Raw genomic sequence first — 13,418 nt, forward strand, 5'->3', positions numbered from 1 at the left:
GAGTCAGGTTTTGAACCTGAGTCTGCCTAACCCCCTACCTTATGTTCTTCTCACCTTTCTGCATGACTTCTAGAAGGTGAAAGAGAAAGGAAATGGTATTCTAGGAAGAACTCCCAAAGAACGTCCTGTGCCCAGGGAGGCCCTGGAGCAGTGTGGGGAATGGATCACAGGGAGAGGCTACTGCCAGGGTTTAGGCAGCAAGAGATGGTGGGAGATGGTTGCCTTTCCCATTTCCCATCAGTGAGACACAACTGTCTGCTCCCCTGCTGGCCCTTCTTACCAACCCCCTTGCTGGCTGTGTCCCCAGGACCTGGTGTCCAAGATGCTGCACGTGGATCCCCATCAGCGCCTCACAGCTAAGCAGGTCCTGCAGCATCCGTGGATCACCCAGAAAGACAAGCTTCCCCAGAGCCAGCTGTCCCACCAGGACCTACAACTTGTGAAGGTATGGCCACCCCAGGCTCTTGGGCATGTGGGGGCCCAGGCCAGGGTTCCATGTCAAGGACTTGGGGTGGTAGAGCCAGGAGATGCTATGTCTGTCCTGGAGCCCCAGTCTAACATGCAGAATTGAGTGTGGTGTCAACAGTATACTCAAAGGTCTCCATTCCTCTGGGGACACAGCCCCTTACCTCTGAAGCTTTCATTCTGATATAGGAGATGGGATTAACAACCATGAAGGACCACCAAGGCTGCATTAACAGGGGGCTGGGTGGGCTTGTAGAATGCTGGGAGGAGCTGGTTTGGCCCTAGAATACAATATCCCCACTCCTGCCTATACTTCCCATCATCATGAACTGACCTCTTACCTTCTCTCCCAGGGAGCCATGGCAGCTACATACTCTGCACTCAACAGCTCCAAGCCCACCCCTCAGCTGAAGCCCATTGAGTCATCTATCCTGGCCCAGCGGCGGGTGAGGAAGCTGCCATCCACCACCCTGTGAGAGGCCAGGGCATCCAGGCTGCAGGGCAGTGCTAGCTCAGTGGAGGTGGCACACTTCCCGGAGAGAGCAGGCCTGAGTCACAGGGCCAGAGGGAGCAGAGCCCCAAGGGGCCCAGGAAGCAGCCAGCCCAGATCACCCCGGTGAGGGTGTGAGAAGTGCCTTCTTCCCAAGAACAGACTCTTCTCAGCTCAGGCTCTGCTGGTTGAAATCAATTCACTGTACAAACTCTTACCTTTTTTAAGGAAAAATGACATCAACCACCATGGATTTCTACAAGATCCATTTGCCTTTCTGGGAGCAGAAGTAGCCAGTGCAGCCCCAGGAGGCACACTGAGTCACACTAGGGCTCTCTGTGACTGAGACTCCTTAGAGCAGCTTTGGGGTCCTATCCTGGGAACCCCATGATTGGCCTTCTATAGCCATCTGCACCCACCTCTGAGACAGTCCAGCATCAGCTTCCAGAGCCCTTGGTTGTTTAGCAGAACTTGCTGTATCCCCAGTCAGCGCCTTTTCTGTACTGTTCTGCTGGGGGGTCTGGAACCACTTCCTGGTAGAGGAGAGGACCAAGGCCCCATGGCTCCTAGCTCCAGGCACCAGCATCCACATCAGCCCCTCCACTGGGTCCCCTGCAGTTAAGTTGGGCTGCTCCCAGAGGAGGATCTGGAATGCACTTTTTAGCTGACTTCTGTTGGAGTCTGCCACAGGACAGAATTCATAGGAGGCCTCTGGGGTGGGTCAGGAGGGACAGGGGCTTTTTTTTTTTTTTTTTAATTTTTTCCTCAGCTGGTAACTCAGGGTTCATCTATTCATGGCCTTTCTAATAAACTTACAGTTGAGTTGAAGCACGCTTGCCTCCTTTTCATCCCTGAATTTTCCCTCTCTCTGCTCTCAGGTGGTAAGGACTTTGGCAGTGACAGACAAGGAATGGACAAGGGCCAATTAGCCCAGGTGCTTACAGCTCAAGTCATTTGGGGAGCATGTGGGAGTCCCACCACCTCTGCCCTAACATTCCTGCCAGGGGATTCATTATGCTATTTATAATAGTAATGGAATTATAGTCACCAGTGACCAAGTACCAGGTACTGTGCCTGGGCCTTATGTGTGTATCTCATTTAATCTTAACCCTGTGAGGTAGATACTATTATTATCCCTGTTTTATAAATGGAAAAACTGAGTCTCAGAGAAGAAATGACATTGCCTTACACAATAAAATTTTTCTTGAGTACCTATTCTGGCCCTGCTTCAGACACTGGTGAACCAAATAGAAAACACGGTTATTGTTTTCATGGGTTTTACCACTTAGTAGGGAAAATGGACAGTTACTAAATCAAGTTCCACTACTGATAGGACTTGCACAGTTAAATTGGGGTGAGAGATAGGGTGATCAGGAAAGACCTCCCTGGGGACATGATCCAGAAGCTAAGATCTGAATGATGAAAAGAGGCAAGTGAAGACCAGGAAGCAGAAGGCAGTGTTGGGATAAAGGCCTCAGAGAGGAAACAATCTGGGCATGCTCAGTTCCAAAAGAGAAGCCTGTGTAGCTGTGATGTCAGGATCAGGGGTCAGCACAAGATGAAGTTGGAAAGGCGGACAGGGGCCAGTTGTGCTGGGCTTTGTAGGCCAGGGTGAAGAGTTCAGGTTTAATTCTAAATGACATGCAAGTACCAAAAGAACTGAAGCAGGAAAGTGACATGATTTGATTTACGTTGCTAAAAGATCACTCTAACTAATAGGTGGAGAATTGATAGGAAGGAAGGGGTGGGCAGGGAGGCCAGGTCAGTGGCTACTGCAGGAGCTCAGATGAGATGAGGTGGCCTGGACTAGGATGGTGGGAATGGAGATGGGAGTGAACAAAGTCAAGATAAGCTTAGGAAGTCAAGCAGATAGTAATTGCTAGTAGTTTGGGTGTAGAGACTAAGAGAAAAAGGAGATTTATGGATATCTTCTAGATTTTTTACTTAAACAAGTGAGCACTGAGGGAGAAATTGGGGAGGAGCAGGTTTGAGAACTCTTTGGGAGATGCCTTTAAATATCCAAAGAAAACTGTTGACTAAGAGTTGCAATTAGAAGTTGGAGTTCTGGAGAGGGGCCTGGATTATAAGGATAAATTTGGGAACATTACTTTGGAGAAAGTTTGGAGAGGCTGGGCTTTTCAAAGTGTGGTCAGTAGGCTAGCAGTATTGCTGTCATCTGGGAGCTTATTAGAAATGCAGAATCTCAGGCCCATCCCTAGACCTGCTTAGTCAGAATCTACATTTTAACAATCTGCATATGATTTGTGTGTATATTAAAGTTTGAGAAGTGCTATTGCAGGGACTGTGATTGTGTCCTAGTACATACGAGTGTTTAAAGATGGCACCTCTGAAGGGAGAGCCAGGAGAAGACTGCGATGTGATAGCAGGGACCTGACAGTCTTGGAAGATTCAAAGCCTTATGAGCCAGGTCCTTCTGCTCATGTTATTTCTCAACCTCCCCACTTTACAGATGAGAAAGCCAGGGCCTGAGAGGTGAATAAATTCTGTTATAAGGGAAGGAGATTCTGACACTAGCCACTTGGCTTCAGAACTGGCCTAAGCATGAAGATTCTGAGCTAGCAGCCTCCCCACAGGAGCAGGGAAGGCTATATTATATCCCCAAGGGCTGAACACACACTGACACACAGCCTGATTTGGGTGTGCTGTAATTCTCTGAGGCTTAGTTCTCCACCTGTACAGTGAAACCATTTCCTGTCCCACCCACCACCCAAGGTTGTCCACTCTGGACCCCACAGCTGGAATCCCGAGCATCCTCTCTGACTCCTTCCCACACTTTCCACATTCAATCTTCATCCTGGCCCCATCAGTTCTATCTCCTAAATAGTTTTGGCTTCCATGCCCTCATCTTCCTCCCTGTCCTTTTATTTGTGGTTTGTTTGTTTTTTTTGCCACAGACTACTGATTCTCTCCAGTCTTGTGTCCGCAGCATCCTCCATTTAGAATCACAAGTCTGACCCAACATCTGCCTGCAGTGGCTCCTTATTGTTCACAAGCTAGAGCCCAGGTATCCTAGCCTGACAGTCAGTGTCCTGGTGAACTGGTCCCCCACCCTGAACCCCAGTATCAGCTCTCAGACTTGAACTTGCCATGCTCCTCCCTCCACTGGTTCTGCTGTTGCATGTTCTGCCTAACGTCTAATGATCCTTTAGAAAAGCCCAAGTGACCCTTTCAGGAAGCCAACTGGGACACCCCAGACAGGGTTTGTTAGCCCTTGTTTGAAATTCCCAGACACTCATCTTCCATGTCCCACCAGCCTGTGAACTCAAGGGCATGGGCTGTGTTTTGTTCACTTCAGGACTCCCCAGCACGTAGCACCAGGCCTGGCACAATATTTTGGTCCTCAGCTAGTGTTTGTTGAATGGGTGAGTAGAAGAGGATGCAGGACCCATGGACTTGATGATGCTGGGAGAAGCAATAGAAACTACATCTCAGACTTTCCAGAGCCTGGAAAGGTATCTGGGGGTCAGAAAGGGAAGCTGGTGCACTGAGGCACAGAGCAGATAGCATCTTCCCCAGGCACCAAAATCCAGGAAATGGTGATGGGAGGAGTGGGAGTCCACAGGTGCTTCATTGACAACTAAACTTCAAAATCCAAATACTTTACCTCTCTGAGCTTGTTTCCCATTTGCTAAATAGGGTCATAATTCACACTCCTCTCACAGCATTACCTAAAGATCAAATGAACAAGTAAATATGAATAAGTTTAGGAAGGTAAATGCTGCCTGTATAGTTAAGCTTGCTCTATTTTTTAAAAAAGATTTTATTTATTTTTAGAGGGGAGGAAGGGAGAGAAACATCAATGTGTGAGAAAAACACTTATCAGTTGCCTCTTACATGCCCCCAACTGGGGACCTGGCCCACAACCCAGGCATGTACCCTGACTGGGAATTGAATTGGCGATCTTTTGGTTCGCAGGCTAGCACTCAATCCATTGAGCCACACCAACCAAGAGCTATATTTTTTTAATTTAAAAAAATTTATTGATTTTAGAGAGAGAGAGGAACATTGATTTGTTGTTCCATTTATTTATGCATTCAATAGTTGATTCTTATATATACCCTGGCCAGGGATTGAACCTGCAACCTTGGCATATCAGAAAAATGCTCTTGAGCTATCTGGCTAAGGCGTGAGCTTGTTCTAAGTTTTACAAAGGTTACGACAGTCCCCTAAGAACTCAGTAGACTCCAGAAACACAGTTCCCAGCCACTAGCATCTCAGACAGGAACTTCCCTTTCTGCGAGCTGACTCCCTGGGCAAAACCCACTAATAGAAGTAACTGGCTTGAGGGAAAAAATTGCCAATCCAGAGGTCCCTAAATTCCAGAGTCATTGTTGCCTGTAATGCTCAAATAGTAATCCCTGAGCTCCCATCTTGTAGAGGTCTCCTTCCCAAGTGGCTCTAATCTATTAAACCAATACTATGTGGAAGTGCTGAATACCAAGTATTTTCCATGCTGTACTTCATTTGATCCTTATGTGAAGGAGATATGATTAATTCCATCCCATACATGAGAAAATTGAGGCTTGGAGGTTAAGTGATCTGTCCAAGGACACAGCTAAATGGTAAGAGTGGAACTCAGAAGGACATCTGTGTGATTCTGAAACTCACTCTTAACCAGTGTGCTGCCTCACCTCTCTGCTTCTGAGACTACTTCAATGTTCCAGAGACCTGTCGGGTTATCGCTCTTTTCCTCAGCCAACCTTGTGGTCATAAAGTTTCCTACAATACTGGGGTCTGGTCTCATTCAGGGGTTGAAGTTAGAAAGTTACATTTCCCAGCTGGCAAACAATAGGAAACAAGCTGGGGAGTTTGGGGAGTTTCCCATGGACAGTCTCATAAAATAGTGAGTTCCCCATTGCCTGGGCTGCACACACAGAAAACTAATGACACTTGCCACAATCTTGGAGGAGATTCCTATTCCCAGTCTCGGACTGTTTAGATGAACTTACATGACTCCTCTGAGTCAAAGTATCAGATTCTCAGCATTTCTTGCATTTTACCTACTTATGTATCATGTTTTCCATGACTGTGAGACAGGCACTTTCAGAGAAAAAGCTGTTTTTCTACATATGTTAAGTATCCAAACATTTGGTACTTTAGTTAACACATGGACTCAATTCTCTCACCCAAACTTGTAATAAAAGGCCATCATTCATTTGTAATGGCTATAATAGTAGGCATGATTTATTGAGTTCTGCTTTATACAAGGCACAATATATACATCACCCCCCAATACTCAAAGCAATCTCATGAGGGTGGTATTATAATTTCTATCTTATCACAAGAAACTGAGGCTAAGACAGGAAACTTGCCCACAGTCTCTCAGCAAGGAAGTGGCTGAGCTAAGTTTTGAACCCAAGTCTCTCTGGCCCCAGAGTTCATGCTGTACCACCCTGATGCATGGGCTACATTTTATTCCACAGTGACTCATAAAAATCTCACAGTTGAAGGGGCCCTAAAGGCTGATCTCCACCCAGTACAGGAATCTCCCATAGACGGTTATCCAGTTTCTACTCAAGTGCCCCCTGCAATGGAGACTCCGCCACATCACAAAGCAGTCCCCCTCGTGGTTGGAAAGTTCTTGCACTTTGAACTGAGATCTTCTGAGTAGCTTCTATTTCTTGGGGGGTTCCCACTAACTCCAAAGAGCTCAGAGAAATGACTCAACAGTGGCAGGAGGGAAATCTAAATGAGCACCCCCACCCTCACTCCCACCCCCAGTGGTGGTAGCTGCAGTGGCAGGCAAAAAAAAGTGCTAAGGCTATACACTAACAAGAAAGACCCTTTGAGGTGTGCAGGAGGGCCTCCTACACTATCATCCCCTTTTTCCCAGGGATTTGCAATGTGCTCCCACCTCAACTTCTGCCCAACTCATCTGTGAAGGCAGTAGTGAGTGGGTAGTAGGAACAGCAGCACTGGACATGTAATCAGACAGACCAGGGATCACGTCCCAAACCCAACGGTGACCTTCTGTGTGATCTTAGGCAAGTCATTTCACTGCTTTGAGGTTTTCTCAACTGTCAAACAGAGCTACTATGAACATCAAAGAAGAAGTTGTATGGCCCTGGCCAGGTAACTAAGTTGGTTAAAGATTATCTCAATGCTCCAAGGTTGTGGGTTCAATCCCCTATCAGGGCACATATGTGAATCAACCAATGGGTGGATCACACATAGATGGGTGGGTCCACAAGTCAATGTTTCTCTCTCTAAAATCAATAAAACATTAAACACAAATTAAAAATAAAGGAGAGGGTGTGTGAAGCTTCTATAGAGCTGCTCAGTTACAAGCAAACAGCAACCAGGATATAAAAAGCTGTTAGAGTTGTGGTTACGTGCAGATTCTGGGGTTAGGCTGCCCTTGTTTTGGTGTTTTAACTTTTTTCTTGAAGTATAAACAGTCCTGGGTTAGAATACAATTTTGACAGATTGCCTATATGACCTTGGGCAAATCATTTAACCTCTCTGTCCCATCTTTAAAATGGCTCTACTCTTTGGCAAAGGTGAAGCAAGGTAATGCATCAGAAGCACATAGCACAGGGCCTCACATGGGAAGTGCTTAATACGTGTCAGCTACTATGCACTCCTCCCAGAGCATATATTCCAACCTCTCAGTTCTCTCCCTTTCTGTCTTCCCTGTTTTAGTAGGGGGAACCACATCCAGAGCCTGGAGAGAAGTCAGCTCATCTGAGCATCTTCACCCAATGGGGAGAAGAGGGAGTACTCTCATAGGATCTTCTCTATTTTTTTCCCTCCTACCCCAAAGCCTTTCTTTGAGTTATAACTCATGCTTATGACTCAATCTGAAACTTCTTTTTTAAGTAATTTCCTCTGTTTCTCTTCCCTCTTCCACTCCATACCCACCCCCCCAGGCTGTGGGCTGAATTGAGAAATCAAGGGGCAGATGTTTGAGCTGGGCGTGAGGGGTGTACCTGGGATGGGCCTGGAGTCACTCACTCATTGCAGAATGTTCTTACCAGGCTGGATTTGGGCACTAAAGAGCTTTATAGTTACTAGCTCCTTTGCACAGGATTCCAAAAGGACCTGAAGAGAACTAAATTCTTACCTAGAGAATTAAGTAGAAGGTTGGAATCAGAAAGCATGAGACTGAAATCAAATCTCTATACCAGCTATGACTAGCTGTGTGATCTTGGGCCATTCTGAGCCTCATTCTCCTCATTTGTAAACCATCTTCAGAGGGTTATAAGAGCAAATGTTCTGGAAGAGATTAGGTACAAAATAAATAGTAGCTGAGTTGCAAGAAGGCTTGATAGCCCTGGCCAGGGAGCTCAGTTGGTTAGAGTGATATCCCGATATACCAAGGTTGTGGTTCAATCCCCAGTCAGTGCACATACAAGAATCAACCAATGAGTGCATAAATAAGTGAAGAAAAAATTGATGTTCCTCCCTCTCTCCCCCTAAAAACATCTATTTAAAAAGTAAAAAGAATTCTTGATAGAATCTTCAGAGCAGATTGAGACCATCCAGAACCAGAGGATCTTAATGTGGGATCCATGGGCTTCCCAGGAATGTGAAAATGATATGTAAAATGGTGTCTGTATGTGTATTTTTCTGGGAAAAGAGAATATAGGGTTTTCATCAGATTCTTTTTAAGTTTTTAAAAAAGATTTTTAAATTGATTTTTAAAAAGATTTTATTTATTGCCCTGGCTGGTGTAGCTCAGTGGATTGAGCATGGGCTTGTGAATCTAAGTGTCACTGGTTCAATTCCCAGCCAGGGCACATGCCTGGGTTGCAGGCCAGGTCCCGAATTGGGGGTGTGTGAGGGGCAACCACACATTGATGTTTCTCTCCTTCTCTTTCTCCTTTCCTTCCCCTCTTTCTGAAAAATAAATAATTCTTTTTTAAAAAGTGAAACCTTTAAAAAAGATTTTATTTATTTATTTTAGACAGAGATGAAGGGAGGAAGAAAAAGAGGGAGAGAAACATCAATGTGTGGTTGCCTCTCATGCCCCCCCCCATCCAGGGACCTGACCTGGCCTGCAACCCAGGCTTGTGCCCTGACTAGGAATTGAACCAGTGACCCTTTGGTTCACAGGCCAGCACCCAGTCCACTGAGCCACACCAGCCAGGGCTAAATTGATTTTTAAAGAAAGGAGAAAGGAAGGAGAAACAGAAACATTGATCAGTTGCCTCTAATACGCACCCTGTCCAGGGGCCAAACCCGCAAGCCAGGCCTGTGCCCTGACCCCACAATTTTTTGCTTTGCAGGACAACACTCAACCAACTGAGACACACCAGTCAGGGCCATCAGATTCTTAATGTGGTTTGTGACCTCCCACAATATCAACCATTGTCTCCAGGGGACCAGATAACTAAAACTTTTGCTTTATAAGTATGTAGAACAGCCTTCCTGCCCCAGCACTGTGCTGTTCATTTAATAGTCATGTGTGTTCCAGGCATTGGAGATACAATGACAAATACTCCTTGCCCTTCTGGAGCACTGAGCTTCAGAGAGGTTGCGATTTATACAGCCAAGGTCACACACTTCTGAAGAAAGCAGAATGCTAGGATTGGAACCCCAGATCTCTGACTGCAAAGCTGTCCACTTTGTATCTCATTAGAGGTGCTCTCAAAGGTCTATGGCTTGCCCGAGTTCCCTCTGGTTGGCCAAGACCAACAGGATGAGCATTCCATAAGAAAGGCCCTGAGGTCACATTGAGAGAGCCAGATTGGACCTGTCAGCACACCACCTGGGTGTGCTGATGAATTGCCTGCAGGTGGCAGGTCATTTTCTATGACTAGTCCTATTCTGAGCCAATTTAGGGAGGGATTTCCCCTTCCTAAACTCTAACATAAGCCACAGACCATGAGGGAATTCTACATATATATTTATATCAACTATATTGAGGTTTACTTTACATACAATAAAATGCATAGGTTTTTAAGTATGATTGGATGAGTTTTGACAAACACCTGTGAAACCCATACTACTCTCAAGATGTAGAACATTTTCATTACTCAGAATTCCCTTATGTCCCTTTCTCTCTCTCCCCCAATGTCAGAGGAAGCCACTATTCTGATTTTTATCACCATGAATTAGTGTTTCCTATTTTAGAACTTGTATAAATGAAATCATACAGTATGTTCTCTTCTTTGACTTTTGTTCAGCATAATGTCTGTGAAGCTTCATCCATGCCATTGTATATTCACCCATTTTTGTTGCTGAGTAGTATTTACTGGATGAGTATGCCACAATTGCTTAATCTATTTATCTGTTAATGGACATTTTTTCCAGTTTTTGGCTAATATGAATATTCATGTAGGGTATTTATATGAAACGTTTTTATTTTCATAGGTAAATACATGGAAGGGGCATAGCTGCATCACAGGATAGGTGTATGTTTAACTATGTAAAAAATTACTAAATAGCCCTGACAGGTGTGGCTCAATGGATTGAGTGCTGGCCTGTGAACCCAAAGGTTGCTAGTTCAATTCTAGTCAGGGCACATGCCTGGGTTGCAGACTGGGTCCCCATCTGGGAATGTGCTAGGGGCAACCAATCATTGTATCTCTCACACATTGATGTTTCTCTCCTTCTCTTTTTTCCCTTTCTTCACTTCTTTCTAGAACTAAAAAAAAATAAAATCTTTAAAAAAATTACTGAATAGTCCTGGCCTGCTAGCATAGTTGATTAGAGTGTCATCCCGATACCTAATACACCCAGATTGTATATACAAGAATCCCTGGTCAGGGCACATACAAGAATCAACCAATAAATGCATAAATAAATGGAACAACAAAAATGGATGTTTTTCTCTTTTTCTCTCTCCCTTCCCCCCATCAAAAAAATCAATAAATTTAGGCCCTAACCTATGTGGCTCAGTTGGTTGGACATTGTCCTGCAAAGCAAAAGGTCACTGGTTAGATTCCCAGTCAGGGCACTTGCCTGGGTTGTGGGTTCCATCCCAGTCAGAGCACCTACCAGAGGCAACCCTCTCACCTTGATGTTTCTCTCTCTCTCTAAAAATAAATAAAATCTTTAAAAATTAAAAAAGTCAATAAATTAAAAAAAATACTAAACTATTTTCCAAAGTACATTTTATACTCTGAGTCACAATAGAGGAGAGTTCCAGTTGCTTTGTATCCTTGCCAATCTTTGGTATTGGTCTTTCTAACTAGACCTTCTAGTGGGTGTGAAGTGGTTTCCCTTTGTGGTTTTAATTTGCATTTCTTTAATGACTAATGATGCTGAACATCTTTTCATATACTTATTGGCTATTTCTATATATTCTTTTGTCTGTTCCAATCTTTAGCCCCATTTAAAAACTGAGTTATTCATTTTACAGATTGTAAAAACTTCTTTGTATATTCTCCTTACAAGATCTTTGTCAGATATATGTATAGTGAATATTTTCTTCCAATATGTAACTTGTCATTTTATTTGAAGAGCAGAAGTTTTAATTTTTTCTAAAATACAAATTATTTCTCAAATTTTAATTTTGTTTCATGTTTTTCCTATCCAAAAATTATTTTTTTAATCCAATGGTCACAGGATTTTCATTCAAGGGAAATCCATAATTTTAATGAAAAGTATACTGCCAACTACTGAGCCCTTGGCACCATGCACCTCCATGAGGTAATTCATCATCTCCACTTGAAAGATGAGAAAACCTAAACAGAAAAGTTGAATAAACTTAAGGGCACACAGCTAGTAAAGGACAGAACTTGGGATTAAATTCACATCTGTCTATCTAACCTGGAACTCCCTGCTCCACCTTTACAACTTTACACCCTCCATAATTTTAAGCCAAGGTGATGCTTACTCTGGGAACTTTGAATATCTGGAAAGTTTTATTGAATTGCATTAGATCTATAGGTTAATTTGAAGAATTAACATTTTAACAAGATTGAGTCTTCCAATTTATGAACATAGTACATTTTTATTTAGGTTTTCTTTAATTTCTCTCCACAACATTTTGTAGACTTCAGTGTTCAGATCTTACATATCTTTTATTGACTTTATCTTTATTTGATTAAAAAATATTGTCAATGGCATTGTTTCTTAAATTTCAGTTTCGATTGTGTGTTGTTAGTATATAGGAATACAATTTTTTTTGTATATTGACTGTGTACTCTGATATTTTGCTTAACTTATTGGTTCTAATACCTATTTTTGTAGATTCCTTAGAATTTTCTACATAGACAATCTTATCCTCTGCAAATAGACAGTCTTATCTTCTCCTTTCTGATCAGTATGACTTTTATTTCTTTTTCTTTTTCTTGCTTATTGTATTGGCTAGAATTTCTGGTACAATATTAAAATTTAAAACATCCTTGCCTTGCTCTCAGTCTTTGGGGGAAAGCACTCAGTCTTTTACTATTACATTTGATGTTACCTGTTGGGTTTTCTTGGATGTCCTTTATCAGGCTAAATAAGTTCCCTTCTCTTGCTGGTTTGTTGAGAGCTTTTATCATGAATGAATGTTAGATTTTGTCAAATGCTTTTTCTGTACCTCTTGAGGTGATCATATGTTTTAGTTGTTGTTGTTTCCATCTGTTAATGTGGTGAATTACCAAGATTGATTTTAGTTGTTCATCTTGCATGAACCTTGCATTTCTGAGCTATACAGCTATTCAAGTTATCTATTTCTTCCTGAATTAACTTTGGTAGTTTGTGTTTTTCCAGGAATTTCATCTAAGTTTGTTGGCATCTAATTTATTGGCATAAAGTTCTCATAATATCTCCTAATTATTCTTTTAATGTCTGATATTTTTAGTAACATCCCCTCTCTCATTCCAAATATTAGTAATTTGTGTCTTTCTCTTTTTTTTCTGACTAGTCTGCCTAGAGGTTTATCAGATGATACTTTCAAAGAACTAGCTTTTGCCTTAATGTTTTTGTATTATTTTTCTCTTGCCTATTTCATTGATTTCTACTTTTAAAATCTGCAAGGATTATCCTGGCTTCTCCATGGGAAGCTGACAAAATTAACAATTCTGCCAGGCCTCATTCTCATAAGTTGCTAGTAGAACTGCCTGGAGGGCAATGTGGTAATAACAAAATATTTTAAATGTGCATAAAATATACATACTCTATGCTTCTGAAATACTACTTTGAGGAACTTATATAGTGGTATTCTGAGAAATGTTTAACAACTGACAGGGGCAGAGGGAAGGACCCCTGATTTGTAGCCTTTACTGATTTTGTGATGTAATTTTTTTTCACGATGGCCAATTTCAAGCTACTAACAAGAAAGTTTAGCCCTGGCTGGCGTAGCTCAGTGGATTGAGCACGGGCTGTGAACCAAAGTGTCGCAGGTTCGATTCCCAGTCAGGGCACATGCCTGGGTTGCAGGCCATGGCTCTCAGCAACCGCACATTGATGTTTCTCTCTCTCTCTCTACTTCCCTCCCTTCCCTCTCAAAAAATAAATAAATAAAATCTTTAAAAAAAAAAAGAAAGTTTAGTTGGGAAGAGATGCT

General features: G+C 43.0%; 1 protein-coding gene across 3 annotated transcripts in view; it reads left to right on the forward strand.

Moving 5' to 3' along the window:
• RPS6KA1 (ribosomal protein S6 kinase A1) overlaps nt 1-1,786 on the forward strand; it is a 37,920-nt gene extending 36,134 nt beyond the window's left edge. For all 3 annotated transcript variants that reach the window (XM_028511677.2, XM_028511678.2, XM_028511676.2), the window contains 2 exons: nt 308-445; nt 819-1,786. In XM_028511677.2, coding sequence (XP_028367478.1) covers nt 308-445; nt 819-941 — 261 coding nt within the window. In that variant the 3' untranslated portion in view covers nt 942-1,786. The remainder of the gene's footprint in view (nt 1-307; nt 446-818) is intronic.
• Nucleotides 1,787-13,418: the final 11,632 nt, after the last annotated feature.

The sequence above is a fragment of the Phyllostomus discolor genome, chromosome 5 (assembly GCF_004126475.2).
Source record: "Phyllostomus discolor isolate MPI-MPIP mPhyDis1 chromosome 5, mPhyDis1.pri.v3, whole genome shotgun sequence".
In the NCBI taxonomy this organism is placed as follows: domain Eukaryota; kingdom Metazoa; phylum Chordata; class Mammalia; order Chiroptera; family Phyllostomidae; genus Phyllostomus; species Phyllostomus discolor.